Genomic DNA, 26422 nt, shown 5'->3' on the forward strand with positions numbered 1-26422 from the left:
GCCTTTATTTACAATACATTTAAAATAAGTTATAAAATATTACCAATAAAATATCTTAAGATTTCTCTGAGATCTCTGTTTATAGATTATAAATAACCGAATGGGTTATCCAGGAATTCGATACTGATAGCCTATTCTCAGAATAGGTCTTAAATGTCAGATCAGTGGGGGTCCACCTCCCAGAACTCCCATGCATCATCTGTTCAAAGAGGCTGCAGTTCTCCGTGAGAGCTCAGTCCTCTTCCTAGACCAGTGATGTCACCATACATTGGTCACATGGCCTAGGTACAGCTCAGTCCCATTCAAGTGAATCAGGCTGAACTGAACTACCAAGCACAGCTGCTATCTAATGTAAGGTAAGCTGTGAGGAGTCCACAGTGCTCACCAGAGCTCCGGTGAGTGCAGCTGATTAAGGAGGTCAATGTACAGCAGGTAAACAATGAAGGGAAGGCAGCGCAGCCTTCTCTTCAAACAGCTGATCAGATATTTATGACCTATCCTAAGGATAGGCTATCAATATCAAATTCCTGGATAACCCCTTTGAGTATTATAAATAATTAAAAATAACTTAAAAACAAAAGAAAGTATCAAGCCCAATTAAAGAGGTTTTCCAGGACCCATCTGGTCCAGCAAACCCACCCTCATTACACATAACTCGCCTGTAGAATAAAGTTTGTATTATACTTACCATTCTAAAGTTGCATCAATCGGCCCCCTGGGAACCTGGTTACATCACATGCCTCTTCTAAAATTCCAGTTTTCATGTATGAAGTCACGTTTTCAGTCTGAGCTATGGACAGAAAGTACTTTCTGCTCTGGAGGAGGCCAGAGCTATTCCTGAACCTGGTGCATGTACAAACTCCTGAATCTACCTCATCTGCACATGTGCCGGGGACAGAGATAGTTCTGGCCTTGTCCATTGTGGAAGTGACGTCCATAGCCCAGGCTGGAAACCTGGTGAAGGAGGTGATGTCCACAGAAGCTGGATTTTCCCAAGAGGAGCTTCACTTGACTGGGTTCCCAAAACGTTTGAATGGTAACTATATTATTAACTTTCTCCTACAAGCGATTTATGTGTAATTAAAGTGGATTTGAAGGACCCGCTGTGTTCTGGAAAGCCTCTTTAAATATCACTAGAAACTGAATGTGAAATGCTTGTTATATAAATGTAAGGACCAACATTAGGAGGTGTAGCATACTTAAAAGGAAATAACATTTTGGGAAATGTGCCTGCAGGTTATAGAGCAGAGAAGGACTACATTCACTTCTGCTTCGTGGTTTCCCCTTTTCTGTTCCTTTCTTAGAACAGAAAAATGGAGAACAAAAACTTCAGTGCCAAATCTGTTATATGATGGAAACCAACGACACCCCACAGAAACAGACAGAATCTGCAGTGGAGTCTGCGGCACAGATGTGAACCCAGCCTTACTTCTGTGAGTTTCTTAATTGTTGCATCCTCTCTTTTTCCCTAGATAGTAGACAAACAGCGATTGTATAAACCTGCAGATATTTTCTGTAAAAATATATAATACTGTACCATGTATCTACCCTTTGATCTCTTATTTTCTAATTGAAACTTTGAAAAACAGCACCAATACATCATGACATTTAGCTGGGTATATGTACAGCAGTATGGGCAAATGTGACAGCAAAATTATACAAAATACATTTTCAGTCAAATAGAATAAATTTCATAAAATATATGTCATTGCCGTCTTCATTTAAAAATATTCTGCCCTTCTGGAGGATTAATATGCAATTACAGTACAATCATTTTCAAGCATCTAGTCTAAGGAACTCACTGTAGGTTACCCTTTAATAATGCAGCACATAGGAATTCTGCTTTAAGTCTATGACTTCGTCAAGGCCTTCCGAAGGTCGCTGTAGAAGTTCACCAGGGAGCCAGCCATGGCAAAGTCAACAGTGCTCTGAGGAAGCATTCCTCTCAGGTCGGTCTGAATGTAGCCAGTCAGGAAGCTGTGCTCAGGATTGTTCTGGAGGGGTACGCAGAACCAGCCGCAGGGGTGATTAAAGCCACGGACGCAGTGTGGCCTCACGGCTTCATATTCGATGCTAACACCTGTGGTGGAAGAAAAGAGATATGTTACTGCACAGCAAACGCTTGCATCAGGAACTCGCCGGGGTTATCCCGTCACTTCAGATTGCATATGCATAGAATTGTTGTCATTTCAATGCTCATGTGAGGCTCTGTTCATATCACATTAGGAGCCAATGCCGGAGGTATAAATCAAAGGGATCTCCCAAGGTAAACCTCCGAAATGAGGTTGTGACGTATCCCACTGTATAATAATAGAGGCACAGATTGCATAGAAGCTCCTACTGTAAAAAAAAAAAAAGCATATACTACGTGTTATACAGTATGTTGCTCAGGCTACGACTGGTATATGTCGCTATTTTTTTTTGCGGTATGGATTAGTATAGTTGAGCATGCTACTTTACAGAAGGTATACAGCACAAAAAGTCAGAATAGGTTCACAACTCCATTAGGTAAATCTGGTAGTCTGTTTCGGCAGAGGAATAGACTACCGGAGTTACCTTGTCCAACATAGCCAGACGCCTCAACACACCATCAGATTCCCCATTCACTATTCACTATAGATTCCAACAGGGATCCAGTGAGTTTCCGGCATAAATGGTGGCTTTCGACTGGACTAATAACACTGCATGCAGTGGTATCTGAGCAGCTGAAACAGCCATTTATCCTGGAAACCGGTCAGATCCCATTATAGTGCTATTCTGGATATGGTAACTCCAGTAGTCTGATCCCCTGGTGGAACAGACCACCAGATTTACCTAACAGATTTGTGAACCTACCCTAAGTTTTCATACTTTGTGTCCCCACTGGTTTTACTGAAAGTAACTCAGATCAACATACGGTTCCATGGTCAAGTTTGGTTCAAATAATTTATGGGGGTATGGGTCTAGTGACCGCGCAACAGATGCTAAAATGTGCCCATATTATAGCCAGATCTCATTTGTACTGGAAATTCATTAATGGAGAAAACATAAAAATTCTAAGACCACATTCAGACAGGGGCAATGTTACAAAACCCCGTCCATGTGTGGTAGAGAAAATGAGGGCATCATTTCAGTCCATGTCATGCCCTATACCTGGCAGATGTCAGTTTGCATCATCTGTGGATTTTGCAGAAAATTGCACAATGCCAGGATTGCTGTCATATTAATATCTTATATAATAAAAGCACTGTGTGAGTGCGCTGTGTCCATGTGTGTGTGCCCAGTTTTACACTGGGCATGCGCAGCGACCAATCAGAATACGGCGTTCCACATGCAGACGCACCGCCCACAGCATCGAAACGGCAAGTAGGACGGAGGGCCATTTCAGTTCGCCCGCACCAGATCCCCCACCAATCAGGATACGGCGCCTGCACCGCCCACAGCCACAATCATGCAAGCAGGTCGGAGAGCCACCGTTTCAGTTCGCCCACACCGCCCACACGCCGCCTCACCGATGTCATCTCAAGACTTTCATTCACGGCGCCCCACAGGCCGCCCACAGCAGCACGCCGCCCAATCACCACCGCTGATGTAGGCGGGACCGGCTGAGGGAATTTCAGGTGACAGCTGACAGAGGAATGGAGGATTTGGTGAGCGGGGCCAAGGAGGAGGAGGACACTGCGGGAGCCGAGCTCAGGTAATCACCGCACGGAAGGTGTGGAGGTGCGCGCTGTGTGAGGGGGGAACCGCCGCTGAGGAAAGGGGTGTGGAGCCCCAAGACCCCTCCTCTCTGTCCTTCCTCCTCATGGAGCCCACTCCCCCAGTGTCCCTACATGACTTCACTGCCCTCAGCCCTGTCACCGCCAGCTGTGGCTCCGCTCTATCTAATAATCTATAGGAGCTGTGACCACTGAAGAACCTGCACTGATCATATAGAATAGTCTACACCTCATAATAATCTACACTATATAATAATATCTGCAATAATCTACACTATATAATAATATATACAATAATCTATAGGCGCTGTGACCGCTGACATCACATAGAGGAATCTGCACTGATCACATATTATAATCTACACTTCATAATAATCTATATATAATAATCTACACTGATCATATAGAATAATCTATTCTATACAATCCATAGGGGCTGTGACCGCTGACATGTCTGCCGCTCACATAGGGGAACCTGCACTGATCATCTATACTAATAAAAGCCCTGTGTGCGTGCCCGTGTGTGTGTGCCGATAAGTGAAGTGCGCATGCGTGGCGCGCCGGCCAATTAACACACGGCGCACCACACCAGAGCGCCGTCCAATCACAGCCGCTCCACACGCCGCCCACAGCTGCGCGCCGGCCAATCACCGCCTCCTATGGTGTGCTCTCTACGTCGGAGCGCCACCATTACGTGCATCACAAGCGCCGTCATTACGTGCATCACAGAGCCGCACAGTCCAAGTATTGTCAGACACACACAGCAGCTGCTGCCAACAGTATTAGCCACCAGTCGCTGCCAGCAGTCTCAGCACCACCAGTCAGTGCCAGCCATCTCAGCCATCAGTCAGTGACACCAGCCACAGCCACAGTGCCAGCAGTCTCAGCCACCAGTCAGTGCCAGCCGTCTCAGCCATCAGTCAGTGCCACTAGCCACAGCCACCAGTCACAGTGCCAGCAGTCTCAGCCACCAGTCAGTGCCAGCCATCAGTCAGTGACACCAGCCACAGCCACCAGTCAGTGCCAGCAGTCTCAGCCACCAGTCAGTGCCAGCCGTCTCAGCCATCAGTCAGTGCCACTAGCCACAGCCACAGTGCCAGCAGTCTCAGCCACCAGTCAGTGCGACTAGCCACAGCCACCAGTCACAGTGCCAGCAGTCTCAGCCATAGCCACCAGTCTTGGCTACCAGCCACAGTCACCAGTCTAAGCCACCAGTCAGTGCCACTAGCCACAGCATCAGTCACAGTGCCAGCCGTCTCAGCCAACAGTCTCGGCCACCAGCCACCAGTCAGTGCCAGCAGTCTCAGCCATAGCCACCAGTCTCGGCTACCAGTCAGTGCCAGTATTCTCAGCTGCAGCCAGCACTCAGTGTCAGCAGTCTCAGCCACAAGCTGCAGCCAGCAGTCTCAGCAACAGCCATCAGTCAGAGCCAGCAGTCTCAGCTGCAGCCATCAGTCAGTGCCACCAGTCACAGCCACCAGTCACAGCCATCAGTTAGTGCCAGCAAAGAAACACAATGTGGTCAAGTTCCCTTGCCATTTAATACAGTATAGACTGTTCCTACTAATGTTTATGCACTACTGTTCTACCGTCCATTATTGTAACAGGCTTAAAGTATAGTATAGTAATAATGTATTGATATATAGATGAAAAGGACATCCAAAAAATATATATATAAAAATGTGAAAAATAAATATAGAAATAGTGATAACAAAAATAAATGAGAATCAAGAATATGAAAAACTGAAATTATACCGCAAGTTAAAAGACCGTCTTCATATTTTGTAGTGTAGGAGAAATCTATAAATTCTCTTGGGGAAATGATGTTCAAAAGTTGTCCAGCGGTTGTGTAGGACATCACACAGCAACCCTATTGTGCAAACAGATCAAGAGAAACATTCATTAGCAGGTTTTATTAACAAGGAGATATGATATGATCCTATATGGGTTTGGGTTCTCAATGAAATCCCTGAGGCAAATGTATTTACACTGTTTGGCTACATCCATGTTCGACGCAGGTTTGGCTGCACATTTGCCACGATTTCACCATTTGTATTCCAATACATGCAGAAGCAAGTGGAGCGGTAATGTCATAGTGCCGCTTGCTGGATCGGTAATCACACTGCACAGATAAAGAGAAGTCGGGGACCTAGGAGAATTTACAGACCCATGGGTGCGAGAAAATACTATGTAGGGGTGAAACATATTTACGTTTTATTAGAAAATGCCATTGGGAATGAAGAGGGGAGATGAGAACACCCTTTAAAGCACTGAAATACATTGCATATTGTTAGGAAAAGCTGCAGAGGTAAACATCGGGCCTTATAGCTGTCTACAAGGAATAGAGTCGATGGGCCAGGAATAGCAGCTACTAATGACTCCAATAAAGCAATTTCACAGGCAGGCCGTTTACCTGTTGGTAATCCTTAATGATATCCATTGTGGTCATCAAGCTGTCCCACTGAAGCCTGTAAGGTCCCGGCCGGATATAGTCAACAATTCTGTTTGTCACATCTTTCACAACTCCCTCCACTTTGTACCTGTAATGAAAAAAAAAAAAAAGAATCCTTGAAATTTAACCAGGTACATAAAACTGATAATCAGTAACCAGCAATGACGGATTCAGACTGCGGGCCAACAAATCGCCCATCTGAAATGCCAGACTGTCCTACTACAGCCAGGCTGACACTGAACTGAGCAGGTAAACAGCTTGGCAAAAGGAAAGGGGTTCTGCAGGATTTTTATACTGACGACCTATCCATAGGGTAGGTCATCAACATCAGATCAATTGGGATTCTGACTCCAGGCTCCCCCTCCAACCGATCACCTGAGCTACTGCAGAATAGCTGAACGGTGGGGAGAGCGCCATTAAAGCTGTGTCCTGCTGCTCATCACGTACGTATTCGCTGCTTGTTGGTAGATCCCATTCTCACTGACTTACACAGTAGCCGCCCCCAATATTCTAGTATGACAAACAGAAGACCTCTGCACCTAGTTTCATATTTAAGGGTACTTTCACACTAGCGTTATTCTTTTCCGATATTGAGTTCCGTCCTAGGGGCTCAATACCGGAAAAGAACTGATCAGGCATATCCCCATGCATTCTGAATGGAGAGCAATCCGTTCAGGATGCATCAGGATGTCTTCAGTTCAGTCTTTTTGACTTTTCAGGACGGAGATAATACCGCAGCGTGCTACAGTTTTATCTCTGTCCAAAATTCCGGAACACTTGCTGGAATGCCGGATCCGGCATTTTTTCCCATTGAAATACATTAATGCCAGATCCGGCCCCGAGTGTTCCGGCAAAACGGATCCGTTTTTGCAGTCTGCGCATGCTCAGACCGCAAAAAATGTGAACAAAAATAAATGCCGGATCCGTTTTTCCGGATGACACCGGAGAGACGGATCCGGCATTTCAATGCATTTGTCAGACGGATCAGGATCCTGATCCGTCTGACAAATGCTATCAATTTGCATACGTTTTGACGAATCCAGCAGGCAGTTTCGTCGCCGGAATCCTCTCCCGCAAGTGTGAAAGTACCCTAAGTGTGACCGCTCGGTCTATGACTATGGCGGAAACATCATGCTTTTCTGGAGTGTACTCATGAGAAAAACATTTCAAGAAGGCTACATGCACACAACTGTTGTGTGTTTTGCGGTCCGCAAATTGCGGATCCACAAAACACGGATGGCGTCCGTGTGCGTTCCGCAATTTGCGGAACGGTCCAGACAGCCATTAATATAACTGCCTGTTCTTGTTCGCAAAACGGACAAGAATAGGACAGGTTATATTTTTTTGGCGGGGCCACGGAACGGAGCAACGGATGCGGACAGCACACGGAGTGCTGTCCGCATCTTTTGCGGCCCCATTGAAGTGAATGGGTCGGCATCCGAGCCGCCAAAACTGCGGCTCGGATGCAGACCAAAACAACGGCCGTGTGCATGAGGCCGAAAACAGAGCCAAGTGCAGACACACAAACGATGACCGCCAGATACAATTGTCTCAAGGTCAGTTTTCTTTGAGACATGGATCTGAGTAGAGCATGCCCTAAATTTCTCCATGTATACCTTCGGTCCATGCAGAAAACTGAAGTGTGAGTAGCAGCATTTACTTCTATGGGTCGGTGTACACAAGACATCACAAGTACATAAATTATGTGCATGTGAATAAGGCCCTAGGGCATTTAATGAGCAGTGCAGTGTTCCCCAGACTTCTGTGGTACATTGATAGGAAATAATTCATAAAATGAGGGGTGTCTGGTCCCCATTTCTGTTGGACTAGTGGCCACGCATGTTCACTCACTCTCCATTTACTATGGGAAATATACTGAGAGTTTCCCTTCAGTACAGGGGCGACCAGGCCCACCATATCTCCTATCAGTGGACTGCTGCATCCCACCAGTCCAATGAGTCCACCGGTGGACTGCTGCATCACATCTGGACCGAATCATCACTTGAATGGATTGGGATGCGTGCTGTCTTATTATGCTGGGGGAGGATATCCATATATCCATTGAACTGTTGCCGTTACTCATTATGTGATATGATCTGAATAAAATGATGCTTTTCTATATTTTATGTAAACTGATCAGATATGCCAGCCACATCTTTACTGGTAAAAGGGACCAGGCACCCGACCAGTGGGGATCAGAGTGCCCTTCCATTAAAGGGGTTTTCAGAGATTCTGAGATTGATAACCTACCCCCAGATATCACATCGGTGGGGGTCCAGCTCCAGGAACCCCTGCTGATCAGCGCAGAGCTGCGGCCTCTTTCTATGCCATGTGACGCCACGTTCATGGGTCACATTGCCCAGGCGCCGCTCAGTCTCATTCAAGCAATACCAAGCATGGCCGCTACCCAATGGACGGCGATGTTCTTGGTAAGCTGCGAGGTCGTGGCCTCCTCAAACAGCCGATCAGCAGGGTCCAGAGGTCGGATTCCTGCCGATCTGATATTGATGCCCTATGCTCAGGATAGCTCATCAATATCAGAATCGTGGAAAACCACATTGAGTCGATAGGCCATAAGTTCCTGCTGCAGGAAGACCTCACCACTGATGAAATAGATGAGTACAAGAAATAGACCGTGCATCTCTTCTATAAAGTGGGACATTGGTGCTGACTTTAAACATAGTTTTCTGGTACAAGAAATAGACAGACACTCACAGGCATCCACCAAATTCTTCGGAAGGTTTTCGCCAGACTGTTACATCACTCTGGAAAGCAGAGAAGTCAAGGTCAATGCTGATAGTTACCAGATAGCAGAATACAATCTAATGGATCACGCTGTTATCATCTAAAGTACACAAAGACTACACAGTAATAGATAAGCACAGTAATGTAAACTTTCTGCACCGACCTTTTCTTCAACATGAATACATTTGCAAAGACAAAAATAAACCTGACGCGTTGTAGGTACAGTAGATGTTCAGATTTATGTGTCTATTGTACTGTGACACTTCACATGAAGAAATATAAAATAACACTTAAATGTATACAACAACTAAGGAGCCAACCACAGCCACGTCCTCTACTGTGCAGGCGCTGACATAAGAACCCACATTTCAGACACCAGTAGTACAGGTCTAGGTGCACTGACTACCTGAGCCATGGGATCTGTCTAGCTCTGCTTTCCATGCAGAACGTTACACCCAAAATCATATTCATTTCATTTCCATAAAATGATGATAAGAAAGTGATGAGGAATGTATGGTAATTCAGGTAATTCACATCTCCACTGGTGAACTCTGGTCTAAGTTCGATTACTTGCAGGGAAATTGTATGATAATAGGACATAATAGTAGACCTTTAACCAGTATTCATTCCATGAACTTCTGCTACTACCTTATCACATAGGGATCATCAAAGTGGATGCATCACCTTTTTATTTTCTTTCGATTTTTGTTATTCCATTTCTGTACATGATGGTGGCAAACATCTTGCCTGAGCTGCTGACAACATTTAGAGATATGCTGGACAGCAGCTTCCATGGCTTCTACAGCTTTTCTAGACAAATGACTTGTGCATATGTCATTGTGCAGTGAGGGGGAGTAGATAAGCTGCGGCTATCACCTATTATGAATATTGGATCTTGTATTATCAACACATAAGTATTACCTTTCATCGTAAAACTGCCTGCATGAGATGACTGTTTAAAAGTTCTCTCTACAGGAGAGCAAGTATCAGTCGACTATGAGGCACCGTGGTCTTGGCAAGATTTTTATCAAGAGAGTGACAAGGAATAAAAAAAAAAAAAAATCATTAAACATTCCAAAAAAAGGTGTTATAACTAGGCTTGAGCGAATCAACCTTTGGATCATAGATTTGAAGTCGCTTCGTTCAAATACTTAGATTTTAATGCTGTATCCGTACAGTATTAAAATGTATTGGCTCCATGGAGCCAAAGTTCTCTTCGCCCAAAGTCGTGCGAGACTTCGGTGAATTCCTACCGTATTCATATCTGCTATCTATGGCCTACGTACCTCGATACCAAAGCCCAGTTGGGATTGCTATTTTCTGAATACAGTAGGAATTAAACAAAGTCTTGCACGACTTCAGGCGAGATAAACTTTGGCCCCACAGAGCCAATACATTTTAAAGGGAACCTGTCACCTCCTAAATGCATGTAAACCCGCCAGCAGTGCCTCAGGGTAGCCCGCAGTGTGATACTAATCATACAGTACTTTTCATCCTGCCGTCCGATGCTGCATAAGGTCAGAAAACGATCTTTTATCCTCCATCCGCGCTAATTTGCATGTCAGCTTGAAGTAAAGGGGACAGCGGCCTCCTTGCTTCAAGTCAAGGTAACCACGCCCCCTATTGGCTTTCAGTAACAGCCTGCAATTTGGCTTCGCTTTCCCAAGTCTCGCACATGCGCTGTGCCCTCTATTTTACTGCGCTATCGCATTAAATTTAAAGTATTTGAATGGAACGACTTTGGATCAAGCCTAGTAATTAACCATAAAAACCTGATTTAAAGAAACAGGTCATTTTCTGACGACAGGTTTCTTTTAAGCCACAGTCAGCAGTGAGTAGACATTTTGCATCCTACTAAAGACCTGAGGCGAACTGCTGATACGTATGCATTACTATTATCCAAAGATGTGATTTCAGAGTACTGGAATAGGTGGGAATGTATTAACCCCTTAGTGACCACCCATACTCCTTTTTACGGCGGTCACTAAGGGGCTTTAGGCTGGGCTGCCGCTTTTTTACGGCGGCCCAGTCTAAGCGCTGCACAGGTCCCCCATGCAGCGGGGAGCGGCTCTCACATGAGAACCGCGGTCTTGCTCTGAAAGCCCTAACCGGCAGAAGTGCTGATCCAGGCTGTTTAACACTTTACATGCCGTGGGCAATGGCGCCCGTCACATGTAAAGTGCTGACTCCCTCTGTCTCCCATCGGCACCCCACAAATGCGATCGTAGGGTGCCGAAGTGTGTAAAGGCTGGGGTCTATGAAGGCCCTAAGCCTGCCTTCATTAGTTTACAGCAGGCTGCGCCTCTCTGCTGGCGCAGCCTGCTGGTCAGTGTCAGAACAGCACTAACATTAAAATGCAATGCACTATGGGGATAGTACATTGCATTTTAAAATCAATCAAAAAGCTGTCTGTTATAGTCCTCTTGTGGGTAAAAAAAATTATGCTTTTTTCCATTGAAAATAGACAGAATTGCTAATTTATTCTTAGTTGCCACCAAAAAAACTTATAACAAGCGATCAAAAAGCATCATTTACTTCAAAATGATATCAATGAAAAAACTAGATTTTTGTACTTACCATAAAATCATTTTCTCTTCTGTTCATTGGGGGACACAGACTTCACCATAGATATAGCTGCTGCCACTAGAAGGCAGACACTAAGCACAAAAGTGTGAGCTCCTCCCTTCAGCTATACCCTTCCTACAGGGACCAAGCTAAAACAGTTTGTGACGGTCCTTCACACAGTTTGTGCAAAAGCAGTAGGAGAAGCGAGAAAAAAAACAAAACTGGAAAACCAAACAATGTACAAACCCAGAACCATGCAGGCCACAAAGAGGCATGTAAACAGAGAGAATGGGTGGGAGCTGTACACCCCAGAGAAGCGTCAGAAATGCAAAGGTGTGTAAAATTTTGAAAAGGTGTGCAAAGATAACCAGGTAGCCGCCTTGCATACCTGAAGGGCCGAAGCCCCATGATGCACTGCCCAAGAGGCCCCAACTGCTCGAGTAGAATGAGCAGTAACCCGGAAGGGTGGGGCCCGGTCACTGATGCGGTACGCTTCCACAATGGGAAATGGAAGTTTTGGATGCAGTCAATCCTCGTCTCGGCCCCTCTGGAATGACGAACAGTGAATCCGTCCGTCGAAAAGGTGACGTTTGAGATAGATAGATAGATAGATAGATAGATAGATAGATAGATAGATAGATAGATAGATAGATAGATGCGAACGGCTCATACCAAATCCAGAGTGTGGAGCGACTGTTCACGAGGATGAGAAGGGCCGGACAAAAAGAAGGCAGAATGATCTCTTCATTGAGATGGAATGCCGACACGACCTTCGGAAGGAAGGACTGAACAGAGCGAAGGACAACTTTGTCTAGATGAAGGATCAAAAAGGGCGACCGACAGGAAAGAGCCACGAGTTCCGACACCCTACGGATGGAAGTGATTGCCACCAAAAAGGCCACCTTGTAGGACAGAAAGCGAAGGGACACCTGCTGCAAAGGCTCAAATGGTGAAGACTGAGGAGCGTTGAGCACCAGATTAAGGTCCCAAGGATCCAATGGAGGGCGGTAAGGGGGCGCAGCGTGCGCAACCCCCTGCAGAAATGTCCAAACCGCCGAAAGCGAAGCCAAGTTCCGCTGAAATAGGATGGAAAGAGACGAAACTCCACGGAAGAACCGACTTCACGGAATCACGAGAGCATCGTACGCCAGGGCCAAGGGATCCTTGGACCGCGCAACAAAGTTCTCGACCTTGTGGTTAAAGCGGGAGGCCATGAGATCCACGTCTCACCAACTCCACTGCTCGCAGATGGCTAGAAAAACCTGCGGGTGAAGAGCCTATTCGCTGGGATCGAGAAGATACCGACTGAGAAAGTCGGCGATCCAGTTGTCAGCGCCGGGGATGTGAACTGCCGACAGCGCCGGAACATGGCTCTCCACCCAGCTGAGAATCAGTGCTGTCTCCGCCATGGCTGCCAGGTTCCGGATGCCGCCCCGGTGATTGAGGTACACCACGGCTGTGGAGTTGCCAGACTGAACCCGAACAGGACGTCCCCAGAGGCGGTTGGTCCAATGAAGCAGAGAGAAAAATCGCCCTCAATTCCAGAATGTTGATTGGGAGTGAGCGCTCCTCGCGTGACCACATGCCTTGAACGGATAGATTTTCCAGAACTCCCCCCCCCCCCCTCCAACCCCGAAGGCTTGCGTCCGTTGTCAACATCGTCCAGCGGAGGGGGAGGAAAGAGCGGCCCGATCTCAGCATCGCGGACACCAACCACCACCTGAGGGCTCGGCAGGACGGGGCAGGGAGACGTATGAGCTGATCCAGAATGGCTGAGGATCGGTCATAATGGCTCACTGAAGAGTCCTGGTATGGAACTGAGCATAGGGTACTGCTTCGAAGGCAAGGACAATGTGACCCAGAACCCGCATGCAGTGACGAATGGGAAGAGGACGGGGCCGCAACAAGGGGAGAATCTGAAGACGGAGAGTGAATAGCTTCTCCGGGGGTAAGAGTACCTTGGCCTGAAAGGTTAGTCGCTGAGATGGATGAAGGCATGACTTTGGCCAGTTCAGTATCCATCCGAAGCATTCCAGGCTGTCCAGGACGATGCGCAGAGTGTCCGCCGTTGCCCGGAATTACGGACCCTTTATCAGGATATCGTCCAAGTATGGAATCGCCACTATGCCCCTGGCAAGGAGTAGGGCCATGACTGCCGCCAGAATCTTTGTAAAGACTCTGGGAGCTGTGGCCAGGCCGAACGAAAGAGCCACAAACTAGTAATGAAAAGGACCCACTGCGAACCGGAGAAGTTTTTGGTGACTGACGCAAATGGGGACATGGAGATAAGCATTCTTGATGTCTATCGAGGACAGGTACTCCCCTGGTTCCATGGACACAATGACCGATCTCAGGTACTCCATACAGAAGCGGCAGAGCCGAAGGAAGTGGTTGAGGGCTTTGAGGTCCAGAATGGGATGGAAGGTACCCTCCTTCTTGGGGACCACAAAGAGATTGGAGTAGAACCCACGAAAATGGTCTTGCGCAGGAACTGGGCCAATCACTCCCTGCTGCAGAAGAGTGTGAATAGCCTAAAAAAAGGAATTTGCGGTGAAGGGAGAGGTCGGGGAAGACGAGCGAAAAAAACAGGGCGGAGGGGGGGACCTGAATTCCAGTTTGTAACCCTCTGAGATGACCTCTCTCACCCAGGCATCCGAGACGTGAACCAGCCAGACATGATGAAACAGATGAAGATGGCCGCCCACCCGATCGGAGGGTGCTGAAAGCCACACGTCATGCAGAGGAGTTCTTGGGGGTATAGGATTTGGAGCCCTGTTGACGGGGATGCCAGGAAGGGCGAGGTTTGAAGGAAGGCTTGTGATCTGGGGTAGACTTGGGGCTAGAAAAACTCCGAAAGGGGCGAAAAAGGCCTACGCTGTTACGACTTGTTGAAAAGCGCCCTGCTTTGTGGCAAATAAGTGCTCTTACCACCTGTAGCATCAGAAATAATCTCATCTAGGCGTTTGCCAAAAAGTCTGCTGCTGGTAAAGGGGAGGGCCGTCAAGGCCCGGTTTGAGGCATTATCTGCCGCCCAGCAGGAGAGCCATAAGATACAGCGAATAGCCACTAAAAGGGCTGACGAGCGGGCCATTAGTCTGGCCGCGTCCAAAGAGGCTTCACAAATATACGAACTGGCATGGGAGAGCTGCAGGGCAATATTGTAAAGTTCCTCTGAGGGATTCCCCGAGGAGAGACCCTGGCTTAATTTGTTTGCCCACTAACCCATAGCTTTGCTCACCCATGTAGAGGCAAAAACCAGGCGCAGTGCTGTGCCCACTGCTTCAAAGAATGATTTTGCGAAAGCTTCCAATTTTTTATCCTTGTGATCAGAGAAGGAGGCCCCATCCACCATAGGCAAAGGGGTATGTTTAACCAAGCGGGATACTGGAGGGTCCACAATAGGTGAGGACTACCACTTCTTAGTCAAATCCTCCAGAAAAGGATAAAGGACGTCTAAGCGTTTTGGCAAAGCAAAACATCTATCAGGAAAATTCCACTCCTTGGAAAGAGAGAAATCAAAATCCTGGTGGTTGGGGAAACATTTGGGCGAGCGACGGGACCACCTGAATGAAAAACTCGAGCCGGCCAATGAGCAGGGTCCTCAACCTGTAAGGTTTCTATAACCACTGTGAAGAGGGGATTTTTGCTCTTGAAAAATGGAGATTTATGTATATCTCCGTTTTCCATCCCTTCTATTCTATTCCTAGCATGTTGCCCTTGTTTTCCATAGAACCCGAATATCCTGTGTATAATTACACCTCTTCCAGTCCTTTATATATCCCAGGAGCAACACACAACCCTCGCAGATACTTATATATAAAAATAGTTTACTGATAACATAGAGATGACAAAGCAATGGACATTATACATAGAGATACAGATAACACAATACATAGAGGACACCACCACACACAGCCACCTCCGTTCCTGCGCACCCTGGATGCTAAGCAAATGTGGCTAATAATGTGTATGTATATACAGTATATCCAGAGTCCACCAATATACAGTCTACTGGATCTACTCTTCTAACCAACTCGCATCCAGTACCTGACCATTAGTACATGTACATATAGAGACTCCTGCATAAACAGCATATATAATCTAATTGGTAATACAATTGTAGACTGCAAATACCCACATATGCACACATATAACTTAGCTTGCTCCTGAAGTGCTGTTGGTCCAGTGGGTGGTAGGAAGAGAGACCCAGCCTCACTCCCAACTTTCACCTATATCTTGCTGTGTCCCAGCCCCCCACCATAGACTCCACCCTGTGACCACCCAAATATCTTCCCCCATCTTTTGGTCAAGAGGATGTTGTTCAACTGCCTTATATATGCTAACAAGGGACACAATGCTACTGGCCATACTGAATGGGTGAATACCACTGAGTCCAATTATTAGGCATATTTGTGTGGTCATCAGGATGAGGTTCTGTCTGAAAGCCATATTTCCCTTAACACACTGTAATGAGATTGTCCACGATAGAGGGCAGTTTTGAAGAGAGACAAAGCTCACACTTTTATGCTTAGCGTACGGGGGCTAGTGACAGCAGCTATAACCATGGTGAAGACTGTGTCCCCCAATAATACGGATGAGAAATACAAGTCTTCCGCAAAAATCAAGCCCTCACACAACTCCATAGAAAGAAAAATAAAAAAAAGTTATGGGTCTTACGAAGCAGCAATGCAAAAACATTTTTTTTTTTCTTTAAAAAAAAAAGGTGTTTTACTGCAAAAAAAATAGTAAAATGTAAAAAAAAAAAAATGTATTTGGTTATTTGGTATCACTGTAATTGTACTGACCCAGAGAATAAAGATATTATGTTATTTATACCGAAAAATGAGCGCTGTAAAATGTATAAAGTAAACTCCCAGAAAGAGTTAATAAAAGTTAATCAGAAAGTTATGTATACCCAAAAATGGCGCCATTAAAAACTACAACTTGTCCCGCAAAAAAACAAGCCCTCATAAAGCTATATAGACAGAAAAATAAAAAAGTTACAGCTCTTGGAAGGCAACGATGAAAAAAAGGAGAAGAAAAAAACGCTTGGTCAGAAATGCCCAAAACATGCTGGTCACTAAGGGGTTAATGTACATCTCCATCCCAGGAAAACCAGAAGCCTTATATATAATCAGAGATGGTGTCATGTAAATGTGAGCACCCAAAATACAATACTGACTCCATAAGGTTATCAAACCTGATGAATTAGTCAAACCAATCCAAATCTGGACCCATTAAACCTTCATAAGGTCCAGATGCCCGAGCTTGCATGGCAGGAGCATGCTCATAAAGAACATGACTCCTCCTGAGCTAGCACACTCACAGCATTATATATGACTGTATTTATGACTACTAGGATATAGGTCTTGGTCATGTTTGAAATTGTAAATCTTTTCTCTCTGATTAGCAAGAACATGGGAGCAAAGATTACCTGGGACATACGATGATGAGGAGAACTGAATGAGTGAACTATTTATTGCCTTCAGAACTGTCAGGAAGAAATAAAATCGAGAATGGATCTATGTACAAGGATGGAACAAACCACAGCATGGAAAAATGAGTCCATATGTAAACCTTCCTATGCTTTTTTTCAGAGGAAACGGGTCCTAGAAGTTCTAAGAACCTCAACAAGATGAAATTACATTGATGGCCCTAATTTTCAGTAGGGTGGTGGGGGGGGGGGGGGGGTTAAAAAACCTGACTTGGCAAAGATTATAGATAGAAGAGAAGAACATTCTTCAGGCTCACCACATCACTAGGATATACTGACAACTTAGCTTAGGAGCTGAGGACTACTTGCAGTTGAGGAAGTCTTAAAGGGGTTATTCCAAGAAATGCATTTATCAGCTATTCACAGGACAGGTGATAGATATGAGATCACTGGGGGTCCGACCACTTGGATCCCAGCAATTCCTAGACAAGTGGTCTCATTTCTATGGGCCTTTTGTGTCGCTGTCTGCATCAGTCCCACAGAAATGAATGGGGTGGTGGGCCAGAGGTCATAGCAGCAATCCGAAATGTATCACCTATCCAGTGGGCGACTGATTGTGAGTTAACCCATTCAATGGTAGTCTAGTGAATGGGTTCCTTTTATTGGTCAGCATGGAGGCACTGTTGCTTTGCAGTGCAGGAGTCCTGGATTCGAATCCTACCATGGATGACATCCTGAAGGACAAATGTATTACCAGCTCACCTTTCCACTGGGTGCACGGATGTTTTGGGAACACAATGTAGTAGAAAGAAGGGTGAATGCCATGTTGTCAAACGCATAGGCAAAACAACCCTGTCCTTTATGTTCCAATAAGGTCTACATTTGATTTTAAGATGTGGAAGCTGGACCTTCTTTTTAGCATCCTCAAGGAGTTGCATGGTTTTGTGGGTTTCCTTCAGGTACTCTGTTTTTTTTCCTTACTCCCAAAACATACTGATAGATTCATCTGGAATTCAGATTGTGAACCCCAAAGTGGACAGTGAGTGATAGGACAATCTCTGCACAGCACTGCAGAATATGTAAGCGCCATATAAATGAGTAAAAGACATAGGGCCAGATTTATCATTAGCTCAGGTCAGAATAATGGAGTGAAAAAGTCCCCAAAAAAGTACCAAACGCTAAAACTGCGCACAAATTTGCGACTTTTTTCTGCTCTGCACTATGCTCGCCAGTTTTCTGAAAGTGGGCGTGTTTTCTTATGTAAATGAATCTCTAGACAGATTTACTATTGGGATTATTTAAAAAGTCGCAAAAAAAGTCGCAATTTCACCCCAGTGAGGACCATGCTTATCTTATAAAACTTTTTAATAGTAGAACATGCAACTTTTTCATAAAAACGTGCGACTTTTTCGTAAAGATGTGCGACTTTTGTAAAGCTGCTTACTGACGGATAAACTGCTACCGTCAAACCACATTTATTACAGTCTTAAAGGGCCGATCATAAATCTGACTTGGCTAAAACGGACTTTAGCCATATGTGAAAGTGGAGTGAGCTGTCAGTCATAATAAATCTGGCCCATAGAATTTCACTCTCTCTATGTCGATCAGAGGTAGCAAACAATATAACGGAGAAATATTTAGTATTCTGGGGCAGTGAAGGGTTTAATAGAAACATCCCTGGTGGCCTAGGGTGGTGAAGGGATGAACTGCTCATACTTAGTGTCCAGAACGTAGCTCCTGGCTGTGGAGCTTCCAGCTCTCTGCTCATGTTCTGCATAGATCACAGAAAATAATGGAGAGCAGAAGATGGCGCTGTCATTAAATCTTTCTGGTATGTGGGGGCCAGTACAGGTGGGACCCCGGGGCAGGTTCTCATATTGAACATAATGCCCCCTCCTACACAGGTAGCCATGGCCTAAATCCATGTATTATGGACTTTATCCTCAGACATGCATACAGTAAGTGGATGTCCAGGTGACCTCTTACCACTCCAGACAAGTATGGTTTAGTAGACGCTTGTATTCCATGTGGAATATAACTGTTTTTCAAAACTTTGTGTCTTCTATTTCTCTGTTATTCCTCCTAGAAATGTATGAATAAACTGACCACTATTACCCGTTGGTGCTGTGTCCCTACACAATCTGATACCATTCAATCAGAGGAATAACAGAGGAGCCCCACAACGCAGAGTTCTAAGAAATGATGCCTCAGAATTGTTATGTCATGAGGAATACATGTCTCGACTATAACAGACATGTCAGGAGAGGGGAGAGGTCCTCTCTGAATGAAACCTGCATTAGCAGGGAGTTATGTCACTGCATCCGAGTACCTGCCTATGAGGAGGTTGACCCACTGTCTCATCCCACACTCAGGCCCCTCACCCTAAGTTCACAAGTCGGTGTAGACTTCTATTACGACAAATCTGGAACGATTATAAATTGCAAGGAACTGAATCGGCACTGAAAAAAAGAAAGTTATCAAAGAACTGCCTCACATATACTAAGGCCTCATGCACCAGCTGTGTCTGTATTGCGGATCCACAACCCGGAAGGTGCGGAACGGAGGCACGGACCCCCACGGAAGCCCTACAGAGTGCTTCCATGCAGTTCCTCTCCGTACCTCAACAATAGAACATGTTCTATTTGTTTGCGGTGCTGACGGATCACGGACCCATTCAAGTTGAATGGGTCTGGATCTGTTTGCGGTCCCCAATGCACGGAACGGCCGGGCAACGACCGTGTGCATGAAGCTTAAGCCAGAGTATGGATACAGCCTAGAGCAGTAATGGCTAACCTCCGGCACTCCAGCTGTGGTAAAACTACAACTCCCAAGATGCACACTTGTTTGGCTGTTCTCAGAACTCCATAGAAATGAATTGAGCATGCTGGGAGTCGTAGTTTCACCACAGCTGGAGTGCCCGAGGTTAGCCATCACTGCCCTAGAGGTATGGACTACCACTTCTCTGCAGCTAGAGGTGGTAACAACCCGCAACCTTCAAGTAGAAAGGCTCTCTATTTTTTTTATTGACTTGTATCGCTCAGTAATGAGTGTATCTACTCAGTATTAAAGAAGCACTCCCACAAAAAATATTATTCTCTGACCTGTTAGAAAGGTTCATGATGTAATCTGTAGTGAAGATAATCTCTTACCAGTGACTGTATTTGTGAGTTATAACCTTCCTTCTGTTTATCAGCTGGGTCATCTGACTTTCCAAATAACACAGAATCTTATGTGTGAACAGGAAGACAGTTCTCTATGTATTCCTATGTCAGTCTCATAGGAATGAATAAAGAAGTAACTGACTTCCTTTCCTGTGTCAGTTGGAGATCAGAGAATTGGTCACATGACACAGCTGAGAATCAGAAGGGAGGTTATAACTCACAAAATACAGTCATCGGTGAGAAGATTACCTGCACTACAGTTTACATCATGTAATGAGTGCTTCTTTAAGAAAAATAGCACAGAATAAAGACAAATACTTGGAAGACACTTACTGATTTCTTAGCCACACTCCATGTGTCATCTGGAATGCTGTGGTACTGGATCAATGTGTTCTGCAGTTTAGTTGACACAGACGGTACATCGATCTCCTCCATGTTTCTTTGCAAAAACAAACCAAAATATAAGGCAGGCATGTAGTAGTAAAGTAAGAAAAAAGTACCGCCAGAGAAAAGTGTCTCTCCCTGCACCACATTCATCATCCAGCCTGAGCCCCTGTGATAAATCTGATGCAGGTCAGGACAGACTACATTTACACCATCCATACATCCAGACTGTGTCCTTGTGAATCATCCCATTGTATAAAAGTATGGAGTGAGGCAATCCTGGACAAGTAGATGAGCGCTGTCATCTGAGACCCAGCATCTACACACTTCTAAACCCATTACACTACAATGTGTGGAACTATACCGATGGTGAGAATATGAATCCTGCACATCCTGTGCTCCAGATCCACTGACTGCATCAGCCCCATCCTTCAATGAGGGGTACACAAATCTGCACCCTCTATGTCCATAAGGCCCCTTTCACACGAGCGAGTTTTGACGTGAACGCATTGCACCCGCACTGAATCCTGAACCATTCATTTCAAAGGGTCTGTGTACGAGTGGTTTTTTTCACGTATCACTTCAGCGTTGCGTAAAGAATCACAGCATGTCCTATATTTTGCATTTTTCACGCAGCCCTGGCCCCATAGAAGTGAATGGGGCTGCATGAAAAACGCATTGCATCCGCAAGCAAGTGCGGGTGCGATGCATTTTTCACTAATGGTTGCTAAGGCCCCTTTCACACGGGCGAGTATTCCGCGCGGATGCCATGCGTGAGTTGAACGCATTGCACCCGCACTGAATACCGACCCATTATTCTATGGGGCTGTTCACATGAGCGGTGATTTTCACGCATCACTTGTGCGTTGCGTGAAAATCGCAGCATGTTCTATATTCTGCGTTTTTCGCGTAACACAGGCCCCATAGAAGTGAATGCGGTTGCGTGAAAATCGCAAGCATCCGCAAGCAAGTGCGGATGCGGTGCGATTTTCACGCACGGTTGCTAGGAGACTATCGGGATGGAGACCCGATCATTATTATTTTCCCTTATAACATGGTTATAAGTAGGGTTGTCCCGATACCACTTTTTTAGGACCGAGTACAAGTACCGATACTTTTTTTCAAGTAGTCACCGATACCGAATACCGATACTTTTTTTAAATGTCATGTGACCGTTTTGGGGGATCTGTGGATCTGTGGATGACGCACTGTCATGTGGGGGATCTGTGGATGGCACTGTTATGGGGGACCTGTGGATGGCACTGTTATGGGGGATCTGTGGATGGCACTGTTATGGGGGATCTGTGGATGGCACTGTTATGGGGGATCTGTGGATGGCGCTGTTATGGGGGATCTGTGGATGGCACTGTTATGGGGGATCTGTGGATGGCACTGTTATGGGGGATCTGTGGATGGCACTGTTATGGGGGATCTGTGGATGGCACTGTTATGGGGGATCTGTGGATGGCACTGTTATGGGGGATCTGTGGATGGCACTGTTATGGGGGATCTGTGGATGGCACTGTTATGGGGATTTGTGGATGGCACTGTTATGGGGATCTGTGGATGGTACTGCTATGGGGTGGGATATCTGTGGATGGCATTGTTATGGGGATCTGTGGATGGCACTGTTATGGGGGATCTGTGGATGGCACTGTTATGGGGGATCTGTGGATGGCACTGTTATGGGGATTTGTGGATGGCACTGTTATGGGGATCTGTGGATGGTACTGCTATGGGGTGGGATATCTGTGGATGGCATTGTTATGGGGTGGGGGGATCTGAGGATGGCATTGTTATTTGGTGGGGGATCTGTGGATGGTGCTGTTATAGGGGATCTGTGGATGGAACTGTTATGGGGAGGATCTGTGGATGACACTGCTATATGTCATCCACAGATCCCCCTCATAACAGTGTCCCCCAATACACCGGGCCCCGCCGCTCACTGAAGTATTTATAAACGTGAATCCTTATCATGTTATTAAGTTGAACTAACGCTGCCCTCTCCCATGTTCCCCTGTATCCCCTTGTATCCCCACAGCACTTACTTAAGCTTCCATAGCAGGCAGAGCGGACGGCACCAGTAACGTCACTCACTGACGTTGCGCGTCTGCTCCGCCTGCTTCATTCATAAAGGGGGCGGAGCAGGCGCTCTACGTCAGTGAGTGACGTTACTGCTGCCGTCTGCTCTGCCTGCTATGGAAGCTTAAGTAAGTGCTGTGGGGATACAGGGGAACATGGGAGAGGGCAGCGTTAGTTCAACTTAATAACAGGATAAGGATTCACGTTTATAAATACTTTGGTGAGCGGCGGGGCCCGGTGTAAGAGTACAGTGACTGCACCGGGCCCCGCCCATAGTTACGGACTCCAGCCCCTTCTCTCTCCCGATGCTGCATCTTTGCCGGGCCGCAAAAATATTCATTGCGGGAAAAAAGTATTCTATTTATGTATCGGGGCGGGGTATCGGCGGCTGAGTACCGCCGAGAAAACTCGGAATCGGTCCCGATATCGATACTAGTATCGGTATCGGGACAACCCTAGTTATAAGGGAAAATAATAGCATTCTGAATACAGAATGCATAGTACAATAGCGCTGGAGGGGTTAAAAAAAATAAAAAATGATTTAACTCACCTTAGTCCACTTGATCGCGGAGGCCGGCATCTCCTTCTGTCTCCTTTGCTGAACAGGACCTGTGGTGAGCATTCATTACAGGAAAATGACCTGTGGTGACATCACTCCGGTCATCACATGATCCATCACCATGGTAAAAGATCATGTGATGGATCATCTGATGACCGGAGTGACGTCACCACAGGTCCTGTTCAGCAAAGGAGACAGAAGGAGATGCCGGCTGCGCGATCAAGTGGACTAAGGTGAGTTAAATCATTTTTTATTTTTTTTAACCCCTCCAGCGCTATTGTTAAAAAAAAATATTTTTTTTTAACCCCTCCAGTGCTAGTTTACTATGCATTCTGTATTCAGAATGCTATTATTTTCCCTTATAACCATGTTATAAGGGAAAATAATAATGATCGGGTCCCCATCCCGATCGTCTCCTAGCAACCGTGCGTGAAAATCGCACCGCATCCGCACTTGCTTGCGGATGCTTGCGATTTTCACGCAACCCCATTCACTTCTATGGGGCCTGCGTTGCGTGAAAAACGCAGAATATAGAACATACTGCGATTTTCACGCAACGCATAAGTGATGCGTGAAAATCACCGCTCATCTGAACAGCCCCATAGAAATGAATGGGTCCGGATTCAGTGCGGGTGCAATGCGTTCACCTCCCGCATTGCACCCGCGCGGAAAACTCGCCCGTGTGAAAGGGGCCTAAGAGATGTTGTTTGTAAACCTTCCGTTTTTTGACACGCGCGTGAAAAACGCATCAAAACGCATTGCACCCGTGCGGAAAGAACTGAACTGAACGCAATCGCAGACAAAATTGACTGAACTTGCTTGCAAAATGGTTTTACTGAACGCACCCTGAACGCATCCGGAGCCAATCCGTCACGCTTGTGTGAAAGAGGCCTTAAGAAGCCTGAACGCGTCTGGCCATAATATTCTTCAAGTCATATCTAAGCTTAAAGGGGTTGTGCACTTTGGGAAGGGGGGTTTGGCATACCCCGCTCCTGGGCAGACCTGTAAAGGGAAGCATACTTACCTGCTTCCCCACTCCTCCTCTCCCTAGTCTTGGCAGCTCCGCTGCGGTCCCAAGAAGTACGCTACCAGACTGACACCACTGCAGCCAAATGCATGACCATCTGACATGACCGCTGCGGCCGGTGATTGGCTGCAGTGGCATCAAAACGGTAATTGACATCCTGGGAGCGCAGCAGAGCAGCTGAGGAGAGAAGGCGTGTGGAGCCAGCACCAGGAAGCAGGTAAGTAGGCTTCCCTTCGCAGGTCGTCCATGTAGTGGGGTTCGAACCCCCCCACCCCCAAAAGGTGCACACCCCCTTTAAAGGGGTTATCCAACATAGTATCAATTTTTAAATACCCTCTACCACTGAGAGAGACCTTTTGGTAGAAGTGTACTTACCTGCACCTTGTTTTCACTGCGCTTCGGTCCCCGCATGTAAACGTTTAGCATGGACAAAGTGGTGACTTATCCCAAAGCAGCAGGGGACCCAGCAGTGATGTGCCAATCAGCACTGGACCCAGCAGTGATGTGCCAATCAGCACTGGACCCAGCAGTGATGTGCCAAGCAGCACTGGACCCAGCAGTGATGTGCCAAGCAGCACTGGACCCAGCAGTGATGTGCCAAGCAGCACTGGACCCAGCAGTGATGTGCCAATCAGCACTGGACCCAGCAGTGATGTGCCAAGCAGCACTGGACCCAGCAGTGATGTGCCAAGCAGCACTGGACCCAGCAGTGATGTGCCAAGCAGCACTGGACCCAGCAGTGATGTGCCAAGCAGCACTGGACCCAGCAGTGATGTGCCAATCAGCACTGGACCCAGCAGTGATGTGCCAAGCAGCACTGGACCCAGCAGTGATGTGCCAAGCAGCACTGGACCCAGCAGTGATGTTCCTGTCCTGTTTGATCTGATGACTGACAGTAATCATCAGGTGTGCACACAGCTCTTGTATCTCACCCCAGGCTTCCTATCACACGGTCACCCTAGTGCCATGGTCCTGGACACAGATCTGGGTCCAGCCCCGGACCGGTTCTGTCCGCACACTACTACTGACGATCCACGGCCGCATTATCCCTGCATCAGCCTATTACACACCATGAAGAAACATCGTTTACAACCTCTGGTAGAACCACAATCACCAGCAATGCATGTGATGTGGCAGTTATACAGAATCCTGTGTGTTCGTCCGCGGGAAATACTCCCTGTGTAAATAACCAATCAATAAAAGAAGCGCAAGATCCGTGCGGTCCGCAGACACTCACCCGCTGCGCCTCTTCACCCTCCGGATGCCAGAGGCAGAGTGTGCGCGGCATCAGCAGTTTCACTACTAGCCAATCACAGCGCACTGTCATTCATAGGGCGTAACGCGACCGAGTGCTGCAACCTATCAGAGGAGACCTGCATCATGGCCCCGCCCATGAAGTCATTGAAGTAACGAGAGTGGGCGGAGCTGTGTCATTGAAGCATCGTCCTGTGATCCCGTGGAGTAGATGACAGCTGCACACCCACCATGTACAGTGTAGTATACAGTACACAGCAGATGATGGCAGCTGTACACCCACCATGTACAGTGTAGTATACAGTACACAGCAGATGAGGGCAGCTGTACACCCACCATGTACAGTGTAGTATACAGTACAGAGCAGATGAGGACAGCTGTACACCCACCATGTACAGTGTAGTATACAGTACAGAGCAGATGATGGCAGCTGTACACCCATCATGTACAGTGTAGTATACAGTACACAGCAGATGAGGGCAGCTGTACACCCACCATGTACAGTTTAGTATACAGTACACAGCAGATGAGGGCAGCTGCACACCCACCATGTACAGTGTAGTATACAGTACACAGCAGATGATGGGCAGCTGCACACCCACCATGTACAGTGTAGTATACAGTACACAGCAGATGAGGGCAGCTGTACACCCACCATGTACAGTGTAGTATACAGTACAGAGCAGATGATGGCAGCTGTACACCCATCATGTACAGTGTAGTATACAGTACACAGCAGATGAGGGCAGCTGTACACCCACCATGTACAGTTTAGTATACAGTACACAGCAGATGAGGGCAGCTGTACACCCACCATGTACAGTGTAGTATACAGTACAGAGCAGATGATGGCAGCTGTACACCCACCATGTACAGTGTAGTATACAGTACAGAGCAGATGAGGTCAGCTGTACACCCACCAAGTACAGTGTAGTATACAGTACAGAGCAGATGATGGCAGCTGTACACCCACCATGTACAGTGTAGTATACAGTACAAAGCAGATGAGGTCAGCTGTACACCCACCATGTACAGTGTAGTATACAGTACAGAGCAGATGA

General features: G+C 46.6%; 1 protein-coding gene across 2 annotated transcripts; it reads right to left on the bottom strand.

The window, feature by feature from the left end:
* Positions 1 to 495: 495 nt before the first annotated feature.
* STARD4 (StAR related lipid transfer domain containing 4) lies at positions 496 to 25385 on the bottom strand. Of its 2 annotated transcripts, none has more exons than XM_040421618.1 (6): positions 25345 to 25385; positions 20389 to 20494; positions 8866 to 8915; positions 6112 to 6238; positions 5454 to 5568; positions 496 to 2080 (listed from the first exon to the last, which is right to left on the bottom strand). In XM_040421618.1, the coding sequence occupies exons 2-6, from the start codon at positions 20488 to 20490 to the stop codon at positions 1851 to 1853; spliced, it is 624 nt and encodes a 207-aa protein (XP_040277552.1). In that variant the 5' UTR covers positions 20491 to 20494; positions 25345 to 25385; the 3' UTR covers positions 496 to 1850. The 2 variants fall into 2 exon arrangements, with proteins under 2 accessions (XP_040277552.1, XP_040277553.1); XM_040421619.1 differs by lacking the exon at positions 25345 to 25385 and adding an exon at positions 25178 to 25209.
* Between the last annotated feature and the right edge of the window lie 1037 nt (positions 25386 to 26422).

This window comes from Bufo bufo, chromosome 2 (genome assembly GCF_905171765.1).
Source record: "Bufo bufo chromosome 2, aBufBuf1.1, whole genome shotgun sequence".
Lineage (NCBI taxonomy): Eukaryota > Metazoa > Chordata > Amphibia > Anura > Bufonidae > Bufo > Bufo bufo.

Bases quoted from the DNA above. Each gene is read 5' to 3' on its own strand.
- STARD4 (XM_040421618.1), bottom strand. From the start codon at position 20,490: ATGGAGGAGATCGATGTACCGTCTGTGTCAACTAAACTGCAGAACACA. The intron at 6,239-8,865 runs GTGAGTGTCTGT...TTTTCATTACAG, and splicing joins GAAGAATTTGGTGGATGCCT to GTACAAAGTGGAGGGAGTTG. The intron at 2,081-5,453 runs GTATAATTTCAG...CTTCCACCACAG, and splicing joins AGACGGTCTTTTAACTTGCG to GTGTTAGCATCGAATATGAA.